The sequence below is a fragment of the Rhinolophus ferrumequinum genome, chromosome 28 (assembly GCF_004115265.2).
Source record: "Rhinolophus ferrumequinum isolate MPI-CBG mRhiFer1 chromosome 28, mRhiFer1_v1.p, whole genome shotgun sequence".
Classification (NCBI taxonomy): Eukaryota; Metazoa; Chordata; class Mammalia; order Chiroptera; family Rhinolophidae; genus Rhinolophus; species Rhinolophus ferrumequinum.
The window spans coordinates 10,893,613-10,912,565 of NC_046311.1; the positions used below are offsets into that span (position 1 = coordinate 10,893,613).

The following is an 18,953-nucleotide window of genomic DNA, read 5'->3' on the forward strand; positions in this document are numbered from 1 at the left end:
CTTAGGCTGAGAATTCTGAAACTCCAGAGAAGAGGGACTGAAGAACCTGGAGGCCAGTAGAGGCCAACTTTTGCCATTAACGTTCCGGGGCCCCGAGCCCCCAAATCTCCTACTGGACGTATTGCTGAGTTCCACTTTCCAGGGCATCCATTTCCTCTAAAGTATTTCAGATGTAATCATAAACACAGCCAGTTCGGCAACAACTTCATGTTCTCGTATGAACTCAGTGACTCCTGCAAAGGAGCCCCACGCTGCCAGAAACCCCGCCCCCGTTGGTACCCATGGGAACGGTGACAAGCCGGGGATTCCCGGTTCCGGCCCCTCCCTCCCAAATACTGTTTCCCACTATCTGTCCACATGGACGCACCACGTCACTATTGGTCAATGTCCCAGGACTGTGCCTTGCCCCAACCAATAAGCGGCCTGTGCACGTGCACACCTGCGCCTCCCGATAGGTCACCGCGGCCTGATCACGCACTGCCTACCTGAGCCAGCCGGTGCGTGAAGGCGCCAATAAAATGACTCGGTGGCCATTTACAACCAATCAGCACCAGGCGGGACTCCCAGCCGGCCAATGGGCGCGCCGGGGGTGTGCTGTCCCGGCCCCTTTCCAGTCCCAGCGGTGTTTGTTAAAGCGACAGGCCCCACGGCGTGCCGGGGCTCCTCGGGGCACACACAGCACAGCGGCCGCCACCGGTGACAGTGGCATCGCTGTGCTCGCGACCCCGGCTCCAGGCCGCTGCAGACCTCTTTGGCTTGGCCGAGTCGCCCGGCGGGATGGGCGGCGAGGCAGGGTCCGCGGCAGCCGTGGGCCCCGAGGGTCGTGTGAAGAGCCTGGGTCTGGTGTTCGAGGATGAGAGCAAAGGCTGCTACTCGAGCGGCGAGATAGTGGCGGGGCACGTGCTGCTGGAGGCGGCCGAGCCCGTGGCCCTGCGAGCGCTGCGCCTGGAGGCCCACGGCCGCGCCACTGCTGCTTGGGGCCCGAGCGCTGGCGCCGCAGCCCCGGCCTCCGCCTCGGAGGTGGAGTACCTGAACGTGCGCCTGAGGCTGCGCGAGCCCCCGGCCGGTGAGCTCAGCGAGGACCGTGGAGTCCCCACCGGGCCGCGGGCGGCTCCAGGGAGGGCCGGGGAGGGGGCGCGCTGGCCGATGTCCACGTGCCAGGTGTGCGGGGCGGGCTTCTGCGGGTGGGGTCCTCCCTGGGGGTGGTCTATGCGCAAGTCGCAATACCTGTGCCCCCCGCGCCGCCACCTCACTGCGCCTGGGAGATAGTGTGAGGCGGGGGCAGACCTCTACCTGGCGCCCCAGCACCCAACGACCTTCCTCTGGGCCTGAGCCGTTGTCATGGAAACCTGTGATGAGCTGTCAGGAATCTAGCATCTGAGCGCTGGTCCTGTCCCTTTCAGCCTGAGGAACGGAGGGCAGAAGCAGAGTCTGTGAGGTTCCGTGCCACGGTGCCCAGTGTTTCATGGGTCTCCCCTTTCCCCTGGCCATCCTGGACCTAGACCTGCGTCCTTGCTTAACAATGAGTTAGCAAAACGTCAGTCTTGGGAATAAGGAAGCTGTTCCTGAGACGTGGGAGTTCAAAGGAAGTGTTTCTTGACCATCATACTTGCTTCTCTTCTGAAGAGCGGGGTAACTTAAGAGTTCTGCCTCCACCTTTATAGCCTTTGTCTTTCTTCTTTGCTTCTCTTGTTTCCTGTTCACCTCCCCGCGCCACCCCCCTGTACGCTTTTAGAGCGAGCGGGTTCTGGGCATGGTAAGAGTTTCTGGAACAAAGATTACCCTTCCTATTCACTCTTGGGAAGTCCTATTACTAGTGTAGGCTTTTCCAGGAGTCCCCATGTGGGAACCCACGAATTGGGTATTCCATTAATATTAAGGGTACATGCTGATTTCCATTAGTCATAAAATTACGAGGAACACTGCGTCTTCCTTCAGTTGGTAGAAGCTATTTTACTTTTCTGCCTCATCAGCTTCAGCTTTTATCTATAATAGCATAGATCACACACACATAGGAGTAAAATGCATTATGTCTATGTGTAACCCTTGCTGTGTCTTATACAAAATCAAGAGAATGTGCAGTTTTGCCTTGTCCTGTGGAGAAGTCAACTGTCCACAGTTAAATCCTGAAAGTGAGAATTGAGTGATCCCAGAAACTGTAGTGACGGAAAACACATTTGGAACCAAAGCCCTCTTTTGTATTAACATGTGCCCTGTGTTAGGTGACAGTTGTCACCTGCTTTTGGTGCCTTTTCATCAATATGGTTTCCGGGCCATGGTAAAGGTATGGTAAAGGGCCATGGAAGAGAGAACTAAATTAGTTTTTCTCCAAGACTCTGTCTCTGGACCCATAACTACTGAAGAGAAGTAAGAATAGCAGTTAGACCTGCTTAGCAGAGAGAGAGAGAGAGAGAGAGAGAGAGAGAGAGAGAGAGAGAAGAAAACCTTGCTTTGGTAAAATCTGGGCTAACAAATAGTGATTCTGATGGAATGGAATGTCTAAACACAGACAACTTGAGTATCTTTAGCTTGTTTCAGAATGTGCCATAACAAATACTGGCAAAAATTATGTTTTACTTAAAAATCACAGTCTATTTTAGTAGGTTTGATAGAGAAAAAAAGGGATCACTCCTGGTATCTGTAGCTTGGAAGAAGCTAGAACTTTACACAGTCATAGATTTTCAGGGTCATTCAATTCCAAAACCTAGCTGAGTGTCAATCACCTGAAGACGTGGGTACAGTTGGTAGGTTTTCAGGAAGTGTGGCTACGGGATCTATTTTCAAAATATCTCCCCAGGTAATTCTTTGGAATTGCTAATCTAATCTATGTGCTGTCATTGTGATTTTCTTCTACTTTCATTGAAGAATGGTGGCAGAGACAAGACAGACCAGAGAACGGCTTCAGTTTTGGGGCGCCCACCAGCATGTCACCTTGTGTGAGCCCCCCATTCTTCCTGAGCCCTCGTCTCTAACTCTGTGATGCTCTTTCAAGCTCCCACAGCTCACAGGTGCCTGAGTTATAAGCTCTGGTTATAAGACTATTAGCAAAGGAAACATCTCCCTGTGACATGGCAGTCCTCAGGGCATCAGGAAAAGGGCAGGTGATTCAGCTTGGGGACCATCTTAATTCTAACTACAGAAATGAGAAAGAGAAAGAAAGAAAACAAAGATTTCATTCCAAACACGATAACCCAACTTTCTCAGTTTTCTTTCCTATTTGTGTTTTGAGGTGATTCAAAGTCTCATTCTAAATATTATGTAGCCTGTACTGATTTGTTTTCTCTATGAAGAAGGAACTTCATCTCTCTCTCATCCTCCTTCAATATCCTGGGCCACTCTGTTCCCCACACCCTTCTATCCTGCCCCGCCTCGTGCTGCTCCCTTCCTCTAAGCCCCGCCCACTCATCTCCATGCCAACCCTGACTGACATCCACTGTGGGCGTGGTCCTCAAAGTGCCGGCCCCGGACCCCGGGGCTCCATCCAGCGCTCCATCTATGGTCATTACCTGTGCACAAGTGTCTAGCCTCCTTTCCTCCCACGGGTCTGTTTGAGGATTGAAGTTATTCATCTTTATATCCGCAGTGCCTGACATTTAAGCACTGTAAATTGTGACCTCAAATGAAATCCACAATTTGAAACATTTTAAAGTACTTTCATTGTCATAGTTAGTAACCTAACGATTACAAATGCGGCCTTGCGCCAAGCTCGCAGGGTCGCCTGGGCCTCGCCTGTGCTAGCCGTCAAGGGGGGCGGCTTCCCGGCCTTCCAGTGCCACTGGGACACGGCCGGGGCTCACGGGCAGCTCCTGGGCACCCGAGCCCCAGGGACACGCTCAGTCACTGTGGTCACTGTCACTTAATGTGGTCTGCCATCGCTGCGACCTGTGCAGTACTTCTACTTGAATGACCATTTTAATGGCCAATCCTTTGTTTTCCCCCCAGTATTTTCTACATTGAACGTGGAGGATAGATTCCAAATGTAACGGGACAAGAAGATGGTCCCGTTTTCTAAAGTACAAGGTTGAAACGTTAACTGAGTTATTTAAGGGCTGAGAACTCTAGTACTTCGGGGAAGAAATACCCCCTCGCACTCATGATACCTGCCTTTGAAGCTTTTTAAATGAATGGATGCAGGAGAAACGTTCACTTTAGTATCAGGTGACCAGGCAAAATCTCAGAGCCAGTCCTCAGTCGGCTGCCCTTCCTGGACCTCAGTCATCCCACCCTGGGGGGAAGTGAGTTCTAAACTGGAACCTATGAGCGTGAACGGAAGGGGGAGGTTACAAGCATCTCTGCAGGGCCCCCTGACCAGCAGCGAAGCCCGGAGCTGGCTTTGGATCGGAATGAGGCAGCCTCTCTGTGCTTGCATCAGAGCTCAGAGTCCCCTGGTCGCGCACGGTCCTCCACCCCTTGTGTCTCGGCCTTCTTGCAATGGGTGTAAGCCTCTGTGTGAAATAAAACGGAGCTGGCTGACCCAGAGCGGGGAGAGGGTCATGGCCATGCTTGGCAGAGCCACTCTATACCCCAAGTTAACCACCGAGATACCCAGGCATCAGTAGGCCTGAGGATAAATGTGTGACTCTTGCTTACTAATTGGTTCTGATGGTTTTGCTGTTTAGTATTATTCTCAATATTCATGATATTTGAAGTACATTTTTCACCTCGTTTCCCATGTCTACCCAAGGAATACATAGTCTGATTTTTTGTGGTGTACCCAAAATAAATAAATCCTTTTTTTTTTTTTTTTTTTGCTAAATTAGTTTTGGATCCAATTTCTTATTGGTATTTCATGTTAGTGTAATAGTATGGTCATGCTGATATAAGACTAAGGTAAACAAATGTTTGTGTATATGTGTGTGTGTATATATATACATATATACTATATATACATGTGTATATGTATATATACGTGTGCACACATACTTATGTATATGGGAGCTCTGGGCTCTGACATTTTATGGTAAGTACTTGCAGATGTGTCTATTTAAAGATAGAAGACACACACACACACACACACACACACACACAAATTCAGACAATCAAGTTCTCGAACTTTCCATCCTGCGCTTACACGATGGAAAGTTCGCAAACTTAATAGTTTGAAACAGATTAAACTTGGTGCAAACTGATTCCAACTAACTCTCTAAGTCTCAGGTGAATGAACTTCTGGAGTATATGTGGCCGGGAAAACGTCCTTTTAAAAAACTCTGATTTTGGTGGTGAAACTTGTTGACCTAACACTAACCTTAGTTAAAACAAAATCTATTCTCTTTTTTAGGTGAAGGTATCCTCTTATTACAGCCTGGAAAACATGAATTTCCATTTAGCTTTCAACTTCCATCTGAGTAAGTGAAAGTGCTAGGCCTGCCACATACCCATCCACGTGGGTGGGTCCCAGGTACCGTGGACCTCAGGTCTGCACGCTCATCCCAAATGGGCCCTGAACGGACCTGCCCTGCTCACACCCTTTTCTTTTAACCAAAACCAGTCTGTTAACGAGCTTTGCTGGGTTTGTGTAACCGAAATATAAACGTACGAATTCGTTTCTTTGGCTCATGTCAGACCTTTGGTGACCTCATTCACCGGGAAATATGGAAGCATTCAGTACTGTGTGCGCGCAGTTTTGGAACGCCCCAGGGCTCCTGATCAGAGTGTCAGGCGGGAACTCCAGGTGATCAGTCACACGGATGTCAACACACCAGCGTTACTAGTAAGTTCCTTCCTTCTCGTCTGCCTCCTTCCTCCTTCCTTTCAACAGCGGCATCTACATGGAGCCAGTGCAGTGCTCGTCTGTCCTGTCACTTTCTGATCCCATCTTGTAACCCACAGGCATTCAGTATAAACATGGGATTCTAGGTTGAGCAAATTACAAATTGTGTGTGTTAATACTACTGATTATGTCCCTGTTGTTCAGGGTTGCTTGTGCCAAAAAGTTATAGAGGCTTGAAACGCATTAATAAGGCTTAATAATAATAACGCACACACAGAGAGCAGTGCCTTTTACTAGAGCGGCCGCTGTCGCAGGGCTGTGGCATTCTAAACGCGCCAGTAATAGCAGCTTGAGGAACAGTAATTATGGAAGAGTATTAATCACGCTCCGGCTGTTATTGAAGCCGGGCCATTATGCTATGGATCCTTCCATGTCATTTTCTGACATTAAGTAAGTGCATGCAGCTGCCGGAGGGGTCTTTTCACTTATCATTTCCTTATGACAGATTTGGCCACATTAAAGCATTGAACTTCTAATAATCACCAGGAATACTGCAGACGGATAAGAAAGATTGGGCTATAAGTAACAACAGAATGGGCAAGATGGGAGCTAATGAGCGAGATTCTTTTATCTAAACCCGTATTATCAAAATAATATAAAATTATACCTCGTACTTTCCATGATAGCTACTGGGACCTAATGGTTCTTCATTTAAATATGAATGAATGAATCATTTTTTTTTTTTTTTACTTCATGGAAAATACTGGGGTAATTTAAATTTTCTGTCATGATACTGATGTTACAAAGATGTATTTTTAGTATTGCAGGTTTCTTTTTCTAGCCAGTGCTTTTAAAGATAAGGGGGGAAGCTAGCAGTTAAAATTTGTGTAACTCTATTCTAAAACATGAAAATGGAGTAGAATTTAATGTCCACTTTTAGATGGTGAAAATATTATAAATATGCCCTCTTTGCATGGTCCCTTGTGGCCCAAATCATAAAATAACCAGCATCTAGCTGGCCTGATTTATAGTTGACTTACCACCCACTTAACACATTTTTTGTAAATTGACAAAGCTAAGTGTCTTGTATTTTGAAAAACTACTTAGAATTGGGAGGTTACCTATTTCTAAACTATTTATGGGGCCATTGTGGCAAATAATTTAAAAAGATTTTATTTCTTGCCCAAAAAAGGGATACTATTTATCCTTTACGATTCTTTCTATAAAGAAAGATTGTAACTGAGTTTTACAATGAACATGTGGTTTGTGCATCTTGTAAACTGAGCATTTGAAATCTTGTGTCATGTCTTCTGATAACATAGAATAGATAGTGGGGTGGTGAGTCCAATAATCTTTTGGATCCACTGTTACACTGGGTATGTTTTGCTGTCATTACACAAAAGCCCAAAAATCATTCCAAGTTAAGGACACTTGAAATTTCTGCCTAATGATGCATTTTGAAGTAAGGAAAAAGGCTGTTTGCTCATTCCACATTTTTAAATGCCAAAACACAGAGAACATTCTGCTGACTGTTTTTTGTATCTTTTCTCCTTTTACCTGATCTACATACAAAGTCTTTTAAAAATTAGTTCCCTCATGTTACCAGGTACTGCACAGGTTTTGATTGCTTTTGTTAAGGGATGGTAAATCATTTCCCAGAAACACCATGACTATAGGTATCGCGCTCATTCAAATCTGAAAACTCACCTTAGTTTTCCTAAAAGGGGGATAATCCTGAATGTTTTGTGTCTCACTAAGTATTTTATGTAATATGTCATATGAGGCTAAGAAAGCTTGATTTGGTTTTTGGAAGACAGTTACAAATATTTACAACTACTTAATGAAGACTAACATAATTTTAAGTTTTGTGAATTTTCCAGACTTGTTTAATTAAAGTCATTGTATTATTTGAAATTTTCAAGACCCCTGTATTGAAAACTCAAGAGAAAATGGTTGGCTGTTGGTTTTTCACTTCTGGTCCAGTTTCGCTGAGTGTCAAAATTGAAAGAAAGGGATATTGCAATGGTAAGCAAAATGTTTAAAAGCTCAAATGGAAGATTTATTAATTTTACGAGCTAATTTTAAGTGATTTTTAAATACTGTGTTGTGTAATTTATGAAGTATATACTATTTGAAAACATGAATAAAATTTTCTGGTTTGAATATAGATAGTTGGGATGTAAGTATTTCTGACTGGATCAGTAGGTTCCAGTAAGACTCCTCGTGCACCTGACTTCAGTCCTGTTACTAACGCTAGAAGAGTGGGACAAAGCCAGCACCTTATTTTGATGTTGCCAGAGTGTCCAGAGCAGTGGGACACAGGGCAGAGCTGCTGTCCTGTGAGAATGGGCAGGCGTCCTGCCTCCATGCTGCGAATACAAACGATGGGGCTGGAATGCAGGACCCTGGCAATCGTAACTATCAGGCTGGTGTGCGACCACCCCTGGGGGGGCCAACTCTGTGCAGTGAGGTGGCCCCCACTCCAGGTTCTGGCTTGTTGGAAATGAATGGGGGATGGAATGATGGCAGGCGTACGATGTGGATGTGAAACTCACCGACTCCATCCACTGTGTTATCTGTGCCTCGCCATCTGTTTTAGAAGTGAAGGCTCACGTTCTCCTGTTGGGCAGATTTTCATTGGATGGGAACTAAGGAGTTTGTTAGTGGCCTTTTGTACTACACATGGCAATCGTTGATTTGTATGTCTTATCTTAATTTTTAAAGATGCTGGTTATTTACGTGCCGTTAGAACTGGCACCTAAAATTGCTACACTGGAAAGATGAATAATGCAATGATTAGACAACAGCCTCTACCACAGCCTGCCGTGAAGTTTCATTCCTCCAGCTCAAATGTACAATATAAGTTTTCCATCAGGGCTTCCCAATTTGCTAAAGTCGTGTTGCAAACGTGTCAGCTTTAGTTGGTCACAGCTCTAGTCCACTGTGGTGAGAACTTTCTGGAAAGGCTCTGAAGGTGTTTTCATTTTCTTTTTAGGAGAAGCTATCCCAATCTATGCAGAAATAGAGAACTGTTCCTCTCGTCTGATTGTTCCAAAAGCCGCTATTTTCCAGACGCAGACGTACTTGGCCAGCGGAAAAACCAAGACCGTCCGGCACATGGTCGCCAACGTGCGAGGGAATCACATCGCCTCTGGGAGCACGGACGTCTGGAACGGGAAGATGCTGAAAATCCCGCCTGTCACCCCGTCCATCCTGGACTGCTGCATTATCCGAGTAGACTACTCCTTAGCTGTAAGCTGAGCTCTTTCTGAAACTAAAAGCATGTAGAATGGAGCAACCGCTGATAGCATGTCACTGTGAACGTGTACATGTCAGACCTAACAGTGGTTTTTTGAGGTCAGCAGCATTATAACAAATTGTGGAATAGATGAAAACGGGCCTTTGTATTTTAATCGAAAACTATCCCCCTCCAGGATTTAATTAAATAACATAAAAGAAGGAAGGTGCATGAAGCGTGCTTGTGTGTGGAGAACATGTACTTAATTTTCTGTTGCCGCTACGGAAGTCGTGCTCACGAACAATGAAGTATATTAAGGCTACAGTTCCCGATCACAGAGCACTCACTGTATTTTGTGTGCTCTTTGTTTCTTGTTCTTCATTTTGTTTGGTCAGGACAATGTGCAGTTGTGTTGGGGGGAGGGGTGGCAGGTGACAAAGGCACTTGTTTCTATGAGAAAATAAATTAACTAGCCCTACTTACTATCAGGTTTAACTTTTTGGTGTGCCTTTCTCTTGCTCTCTCTCTCATTTTTTTGTTTTTGATATAATAGGTGTATATTCACATTCCTGGTGCTAAAAAATTGCTGCTTGAGCTGCCTTTGGTGATTGGCACAATTCCATACAATGGTTTTGGCAGCAGGAACTCCAGCGTTGCCAGCCAGTTCAGCATGGATATGAGCTGGCTGACGCAGATCCTGCCAGAACAGCCTGAAGGTAAAATGTGTTGAGGTTCTTTCAGAAGGACGTTTGTACATAAAGTACCCACAGCAGGAGAGTTCAGATAGTAAGAGTGCAAATGCTGTTGCATACTGCTACTGCAACTAGACTTCCTCTTCCTGCCTCTGAAAGTCACACGGTGTTCTTGGAAGGGACTGTGCGAGTTTAGCTTCTCCAGGACACAAAGCTACGGAGGCCAGATCCAGGATTAAAATCTATGTTTCCGATTTATATTCGTAGAACAATAAAAAATAGAATTAAAAGTACAAAATGTTATATATTTTCAGTAGCCACATTTCAATGATTTTTTTTTAACCTAGACTATAACACACAGGGGTAGAATATAATCAATGTTAGTTTAATAAAAGTATCTATTAAATATATTTGGTTGTAATGGGCACAAAAACTTGCTGACTAGAGGGAAAAACACCATCGTGTTATATTCAAATTTAGATAACTGTCTTGCTCATGTAAGAGTTCGGAAGAGATTAATGTAATTAGAGTTTGCGTGGATTTCTTAGCTCCAACTCCATTTCTGTTTCAGCTCCGCCAAATTACGCAGATGTAGTGTCAGAGGAAGAATTCTCCAGACACCGCCCTCCCTGCCCTCAGCCGCCCAGCCGTGAGGGAGAAGCGTGCTGTCCCATGTTTGCCTGCATCCAGGAATTCCGGTTCCAACCCCCACCTCTTTATTCAGAGGTAAACCAAAGTGGACTTTCATTGTGCTGTTTGTAAACACTACTTTGTAAGCGTCTGTTGCTACTTCCGGGCTAGTAGGGGGCACATGCAGAACAGGGTTTTTACGGTGCTGGTAGATTCTCACTGCGTCATGGGCCACCTTCTGTAGCATTTTCCTTGTGGTCTATAGTGGGCCATCGCGGACCAGGCCTGCCTTTACGGTGTTAAACGTGGCCCTGGAATACTGAGAAGGGAAGCGGCCTAACGGGGACTTATAGCACCTTGGCTTATAACCACCATGCAATTAGAAAGAGGGACTAGAAGCACTTTCGAGAATGCGACGGTAATCGTGGTCTGCTCTCCTTTGCAGGTTGACCCACACCCTGCTAACGCAGAAGAGAGCCAGCCCGTCTCCTTCATTCTCTGAACGTGTTTCAGAAATCACTGTGATCCTCATCCAATTAGAATGGCTGTTGTTTCCCCTGCCTTTGGGGAAGAGGGAGGCCACATTCTCTTAAGAACGTAAACGAACATCAGCACCAAGAAATGAATATGTGAACTTTCCAGTGGGCCGCCAGTCTCTGCTGTGGCCACATGTCCCCGTTAAAGAACAGGAGGAAGGTGAGAGAAGTCACAGAACGCAATGGAAGGCCTGAAGGTGACAGAAGTGAAGGGTGCCATGCTGCCCTGAGAAAGAGGAGTCTGTGTCCCCCGTGGGAACACTGTGTGAGTGGGGCTTTGAAAAGTCTCTCGGAGTGGAACAGAGGTGTCCTAAGCGCTGGCTGTTGCGGACTCACTGGGAGGAGACCTGATTTTGAAGCAGGTAGCGGCAGAGACTGTGCATGCGTAGGAAAAGGCCTATCTGAGCACCACGTGAGACGCTGGCTGCCAGGGTCTTCGTGGTTTGTCCCATGTCCCATAGGACTGTGGGTCCTCGAAACAAGTCTTTCTGAGACCACCGCCTTATGGGGTCCTAATGCAGCGATTCTGTTTTCACCCTTTCGATGGTACTTTCAAATGCAGTTTCCGAACTGGTGGCAGTGTTATGAAACCAAGCAAGAGTCCCTGGAAAGGTTTGTCAGTCCCAAAGGGAAAGGTGGATTTCACTATGGAAACACATTTGTGCTCTGAACCCCCTTAAGTGCTTTAACAGGATACATATTTGATTTTCCTCATGTCTCATTTACCTAAGAGCATATTAGAAAAAGATGGAGGGGGAAGTTTGCATCCTCAGGATGCCCTGAGCGGTACACAGGGAAAAAATCAAACAACAAAAAAGGCCTTTTCCTAACCTACCTCTAGTGCGTGGTCAGATTTGGTTTAAAACTCGGCCTTCAAAGTTTAAAACTAGTTGGAAGCTAATATATGTAGACCAAAGGGTAGCTCAAAGGAAATGCAAAATCAAAAACAGCGGTTTATTACACGCTTTTTTTTACAAAAAGGCATGAACTTCTTTCCTATCAGGAGATTTACGTCTGCTGGTGGCAGCCACTGCCTTGTACCTTGTTAATCCAATTCTTTAGTAATTATATTTAAACTGTGATTTTGTTTATTGTTTGGGTGCAATATTTTATTATCCTTTAACCTCAGGATATTCCGACCAACAAGATTGTGTTGCTGCTAAAAAGTCTGAGGAGTGTTTTTACGGTTCCCCTCCTATTCACGGTCACACGTTCACTTGCTTTTCTTCCTATCTGTTGGTTTTGTGAGCTGAGAGCATTTCTGGGTGCTAGGGAAAGGGAGGCAGGAATTCCCACGATGGAGATTTTGGACCAGACAAGGGCTTTGGTTTGTTCCATGTCCTAAAGGACTCATCTAGAAACCCTGGTGCTTCCACGCAGAATACCGTACTTTATTCTAAACAGAACAGCTTTCTTTCGATCAGTATATTTAGTGAGAAGTGGAAAAATTCTTCTGAGGTTAAATTTTTTATTTAAAAATTAGTTGGCCACTTGATCAGGGGTTTTTCTGTAAACATTAGGTAAATGTATGCTTTTCACCTGCCTGGACAGACGTCTGTAATCATGTAAGCATCGCATGCATTTCTTGCAGTGTAAGGCACTGTTTAAAATCACACTGCGAAACTTATTTATACCAGCAATCCTGGTACGGAATTTGCACAAAACTCTACTCCCTGCTTTGGTTTTTTTTATGTTGCCTTGGTTTGTGTGTGTGTTTTTAAACTGATATGTGTATTTACCTGTTCAAACAGTTTTCGTTTTACTTCCAAAAAGACCCTTTTCCACTATTTTAGCTGACTTTTCATTTGCAGTTTACCTGCTTTGTTGAGACTTTGTCCATCTCCATGATACTAAAACAAAGTGAAGAAACGAAACAGTATGGAGGAAGGAAAGTCTCATTACTGGCTTCAGGTAGAAAAGCAACTACTTACTAGAATCTTTCATTGGGCTATCACCTGTAGTACTAGAGAATTCACGCAGTGTGCCCCCAAAACTGAAGGAAAGCTGATGTTGTAGCACTTGACAGAATAGCTAAAAAGTATGACTTGCCTTACTGAATGGTTATCAGTGTATCTGACCTTAAGCAGTGGGTTGAAACTGCATACTTTTTAATCAAGAAATGATTTTACGAATGTAGAAAATCCTACATTGGGACAGACAATACTTGGAAATGAAGATTAAAATTTAGTTGCTGTATTTGCTCATATAGCTCCCTCTTGTTTAGTTTGCAAAGAAACTGTGGCCTTTGAATTTTCTTTTTGATGCAAAAATTTTGAAATTGAAAATGTACAGCTTTTGGCACACAAAACCCTTCCGTGGGCAGAACTTTACTTTTTATGTTTTTTGTTTTGCACAGTAAGAAACTCAGTAGGCAGGGGTTATGTTTTTGATAAGTTAACTATGAAAACCTTTTTATTTTTATTATTAAACATGTAACAATTTAACCCACTGGAAAAAAAAACAAAGATTGCATTTTGTATTCTAGTTTGAACCCCATGGGTTCCTTTTGTTAATAAAATGATTACATTGATGCTGTAAGTTGCTAGTTTGGTTGCTTTGTTTTGTTTTGTTTTGTTTTGCTTTGTTGTAATACTGTGACTTAAATTGTTCTAGACTTAAGGGAAATCAATACCACAAAACAAAATGTTACTGCTGGGAAGATCCTTTTGTCTATGCATGCTGTCACGAGGCCAGGCTCAGCCCTGGGATTTCTGAGGCTGTTTTTACAGTGGGCTCAGTTTCCCCAAGATAATCAGTTTTTAGCATCCCATGAAGAAATGTAGTCGGGATGAGTAAATAAGCTTAAGCTGTATCACTCGTTGAGAGAGCGTTATCTGCTTTTGTTCCCAAATAACAGTGGCCACTTCCTGAGTGTTCATGTTTGACCAGAATCTGCCCCAGACTGATTTAGAATGTCTGCTGGGCAGTCAGTGGACCCATTCTGGGAGGCACTCACCGGAGTGAATTAAACCTCTCTTTGAATGCAAATACCCAAGTGGATACAAGTCGTATGTTTCATACAAGAAACATGTAATGGTACGGCATCTCAAGAAAACCGCCCAGACCTCTGTCCTGGAAAACCTTAGCTAAGTGGTAAAAATTAAGCCCTGTAATTTATTCTCCGAGTATTTACAATATATGAGATGGTGTTAAATAAGAAATAGGACATATCTGCATCCACATGTGCAATCAACAGATATTTGTCTCATGCAGTAAATACTGAAGCAGAATTTATAAGATTGCTATTAAAATTTCTGTAGTTTATGTTGTCAAGTTGTGGATTATAAAATTTAGAACTACGCAGGACATTACAAAGAATCTAGGACAAAGCCCTCATATTACAAGTGGAGATACCAAAACCTAGAGGTGTAACCTGAAAGTTTGACCTACATTCTCTGTCAGATCCCTGCTCACTCTAAAATTTCCTAATTCTACGACTTGAATAGAAGTCATGGAAATAGTAACTGCCTTGAATTCCATAGCCTTTGGATTCTAAGCATAAGCTAAATCAAGAGACTTCTAAAAGTCCTGCCTCCTGAAAGGATACCAGTCTTTAAATTATTTCATAAGTATGTTTAATTAGTAGCTGGAATACTTTCTTCAGCAGAAGCATTTGTTTCTCATTTTATCTTTTGAAATAATTATAGACTCTCAAGAAGTCGCAGTTAACAGTAGAGAGATCCATCACCCGGTGTCCCCCAAAGGTAGCACCTCATGTAATTAATACATTTTCAAAAGCAGGAAACTGACGTTGGTACGACACATACAGTTAACCGGAGTTCTGGCATGACATGGATTTCACCCATTTTTGAATGCACTCATTGTCCGTGTATATGCTCTTTGTGACTAGCGCTGTGACATGTTACCACACGCCTAGGACCACAGCCCCCTGCCATAATCGAGATAAAGACGCCCCACGCCCACCAAGAAACCCGCCAGCGGCCCCAGTGCAGTCACACCCCCGCCCTAATCCCTGACTGAGGTGCCCTCCCCTCTAACTTTGTCTTTGGGATAATGCTACAGAAAAGGGATCATTTGGTATGTACCTTTTTTATTTCTATTTTCACTCAGCGTCACACCCTTAAGGTTTAGGCAAGCTGTTGTATCAATAGTTTATGCCTTTATGTTTCAACTGAGACATTTAAAAAGGAACAAATTGACTACTGTTCAAACTTTCATTTTGCATCTTGCAAAGAAAAAATGTGTAACATTATGTGCACGTGATATCTTTGTAAATACTTTGGTTTTCAATTTGAGAACTACATTTTGTGTTGAAAATAGATAACTGCAGGTTTACATAAACTTTGAGGGGCTCGTTTTTAGCTTGCCAAAGTACTTGAAGTATTCTTGCTTTAAACAGCAAGCTACTACTGCATTATAAATGAGCAAGATACACCTGTGATGCAAGTATAAGCCAAGGAAAAACTATCTGGGGGCTGTTTGTCCTGTCCGCTTCTGAGTCTGCTAAGTTTAACGGAAATTACGCAGGAAAGAAACTACACTCAGCCTGAGTGGTTTTTGTATTGATTTTTTTTTTCTTTTTTCCCAGTCTCTTTTTTAATTCCCTCCTTTCCAGTCCCATTTCCTAATGTCTACGATGAAAAGCCCACTTGGAAGCTGAGAAAAAATTAATATAAAATACATACTTACTCCTCAGTGAAACAACACTATAAAATACGGACTTGTCAAGACTGTTAAGTTTTTCTAAGCAGAACTCTTATTTTACTCTTATTAGCTGTCACCGCGGATATTCCGATTTGCCTGGACTGTCTTACTGAGATGGTTCAAGTAAAGTATAAAGGTTTATGGTCTATGGTTAATTACCTTCCTTCCAAAAAATCTTACACACACACACACACACACACACACACACACACACACACGGGCTGTGTTTCTTGACTGGACACAACCTCACAGGCCAGATAGCTCATCAAAAGTTGCTTTGTTTATACACCCAGGGACCCCAAAGAAGGCTTGTGACCATCACCGATTTACCCCCCTATTAGGAATACATAACACACAAAGAACGAGCCTGAGTTTTGGTAGCTTATACACTGGTGGGCAGTGAACAGATGAGGGCTGAGGAGGCTTTCAACAGAACAATCCCCTCTTTCACACACATCCGGAATCACTGCAGCACCGAAAATTAAAAGCAAAACCCTAATGTCCAGGGCTTGGCTGACTAGGGCCCAGGAGCCAGTGAGTCTGCGTAAGAAACGACACTGAACAGTCTCTATTTCGGAGCTTCGCTGCAGATCAGGCCAGACGGTCCCAAGAGAGCTGAGATTATGGAAAAACAGTTCAGGAACCCAGGCACCCTCATGATTTTTTTTTTCTCCTGCCTAAATGAAAACAAGTTCAAGTATGTGCGTGCATATAAATAGAACTAGGATATTAGGCAAAGGTCTCTACTCTCCTTTATCTTCCGTAAGAGGATAAAGTCAAAGATTCTTAAGAGGACCTACTTCTACAGAGGTGGATTTAACGCAAACCTCAGTGTTTGTGGTTTCATCCTTAATTCCACAGCTGACCATTTGAGATAAATGCAGAAGGCTGCTACCAGAAGAAACCAGCACCAAATAACCTACTTTCATCTTATCTGACGTAACAAAAGGCCTAGGTAAAGATGTCAAAAGACAACTTATCTCTGATGGCTATGCCTGCGAACACCAACAGCTGTTCCTCTAAGAGAATGGCAGGATCACATGGGGTAAATGGTTTCTTTTTCCTAAGAAAACTTACTGCATCGTACTCAAAGCCATTTTTAAAACCACCAGCTCTAGCGTTGTTCTCCCAGAATCAAAACAAAACTCCACCCCACTGCCAATGAGAAGAGGCTTTAGAAGAGTATCTGTGTGGAACGGGGGGATTGGAGATGCTGTCAGATTTGCTTCTGATCACGACCCACGAGTGGCACAGGAAGATGTGAGTTGGTGGGAGCCGGCACCCGCTGGTTCACCTTTCCCCGGCCTCGCCCAGCCACAGATGCTGGGTCTTTGACCCTTCAGCTTTTGCCTGGCTGCTTCCAGATAAACAGGCCCTCAGCAGGCTCCCCGGTAGACGCTGGTGGGAGCTGGAAGGTGTCTCATGGCCCCTGTGGTCTGAGCCTGGACACCGGAGCCCCTACCTGCCTCACACCGACTGTGTGACCCCCATGTAGGACGGGGCATGTTCCCTGCCCCTAGCCGTTCCCCGACTATTCCCCAGATAGCTACACCCATCAGTGAGCTCAGGCTCAGAGTCAAGCCAGCTCCTGCCATCCCCACCACGATGGGCAGAGTCACAGAAAAGCAGGGAGTGCCAGAGCGCAACACAGGAGTGACCGAACCCCAGCCCCCAGAGAGGCCACCGTACAACTGATGGCCCCTCTGAATGAGAACCTGGACAGAGGAGCCCACTGGGCTCTGGTTAGGTTCCCATGAACATGTCTCCCTGAAACACACAGACCCCACAGGTGGTCAGGGGACACAGCACCGATCTCTTCCGGAGGAGGACGAGCTTCTGGGCATCTGGGTCCCCGCCTGACGACGTCAGGTCCAGGGGGCCCCAACCCAGTAGGAGAAGGCACAGGGGCACCTGCCTGGTCACCAGGAAGGAAGTGGGCACCCCGGGCCCCCAGCCCTGCTTCGCACTCCCCCTCGGTTCTCGCGGCCTCTTCTGCAGCAGCCGGGGCTCGTCCAAGAAGCATCCGGCCACAACTTGGACAGAACCTGTTAGGAATGGGGCACCTACAACAAATCTGGCTGATGGAACTTTCTGCCTGTCTCCTTTTCACCTACTTGGCTCCATCTCGCAAATGAGCTTCTCCTACAAACGGCCTCCATGTGTGCTTCGCACAGACTCAGAAGCCCAGGGAATTTTTATATTTATTACAGAGAGAGGCAAGCATCCATTCTGCCTGTTTCCATTAACACAGACTGGCAATTAATGTGTTTGGTTCAAAAGCCTTCAAACATTTGTACACCCATTTGCACGCTGAAATGGCTCTGTTTCACAGTGAAGCAGGTGGTTAACTATATGTATATTAAATTCATAGAGAAAGTGGTAATTTTCAATTATAATTGTCAGTTCGCAGTTTACATGATAAGAATTTTTTGAATAGACCCATTAGCTGATTTAGTTAGCTGGAGTTTTTATAAATCATGGTTTATTTGTTTATTCTACTTATAACAGAGGGATTTTCAGTGTTCTCCCATGAATCAATAAATATTTACTTTGGTGTTTTTCTGCTCAAATGCCAAGTTTGACAATGGATGAAATATCATTGGGTTTTCTTAAACAGCTGTTTGAATGCGGCTGTTTTAGTAGATCTTTTGTTTAGTATTATTACTCAGATAATGGTCTAAAAGTTTTATTCATTGGCTATTAATTTGTTTTTTATAAATAGAGTCAAAATAGGGCTGAATCGCGGTTCCTTGTAATTTTACCATGTATTGTACTTTCCGGGTAATGTCTTTTGACAATAGAAACTTTCAAGCCAATGAAAATCTGTCCCATTTTCCTAAATGATACCCTTTAAAGCAGAAGTCTGAAATATATAGCACTGACTGGCACATAATAAAATTTGATGGTGTTTGTCGCCATGGATAATATTTCTCTTTCCTAGGCAAGAGCGTCATTTAACAGACTGTCGTCCGGCTTTCGCAGCACCAAAAGCACTGTGACACAGCAGCTCTGTGGGGAGCTTGCTGCAGGGCTGCTGAGAAGCTGAACCCCATTCTAGAAGCGGCGTTGCCATCTCGGCCCTGTCATTCTCTCGTGTCACTCCCAGATGTCTCCTCTCACGTCATCAGGCAGGAAGTGCTCACTGCAGGGCCTGTGGAGAGTGGAGGACCCTGGTGAAGGATTTGCAGGTGGCTTTCCTCCTATGTACCTGTAACTGGGTGGTAATCCCAGGCGTCTGGACGTGGACACCTCAAGGTAAGAAACAGGAGGCCCTCCCCTGGTTTCCTGAGGCTCCAGCCAGGTATATTTTCACCCTACACAGAAGGACTACTGGTGACTGACGCCTTCAAATGGGGCTCACGGGCAAGACGTGGAGAAAAATCTCTCTGAGTTACTCAGCGAGGCATGAACAGCTAATGACGGAGAACATTAAAAAGAGATGTTTTATTTCCAGTCGCTGGGAAATGCTACAAATCGTTTGG

The 18,953-nt window shown here is 44.7% G+C and overlaps 1 protein-coding gene across 1 annotated transcript; it reads left to right on the forward strand.

Annotated features, from left to right (window-relative positions):
* Positions 1–641: 641 nt before the first annotated feature.
* Positions 642–11,697, forward strand: ARRDC4 (arrestin domain containing 4). The gene is made up of 8 exons (XM_033100306.1): positions 642–1,066; positions 5,279–5,345; positions 5,563–5,710; positions 7,633–7,735; positions 8,706–8,962; positions 9,502–9,664; positions 10,212–10,366; positions 10,716–11,697. Exons 1-8 carry the CDS (start codon positions 778–780, stop codon positions 10,770–10,772), a joined length of 1,239 nt encoding a protein of 412 aa, XP_032956197.1. The 5' UTR covers positions 642–777; the 3' UTR covers positions 10,773–11,697.
* Positions 11,698–18,953: the final 7,256 nt, after the last annotated feature.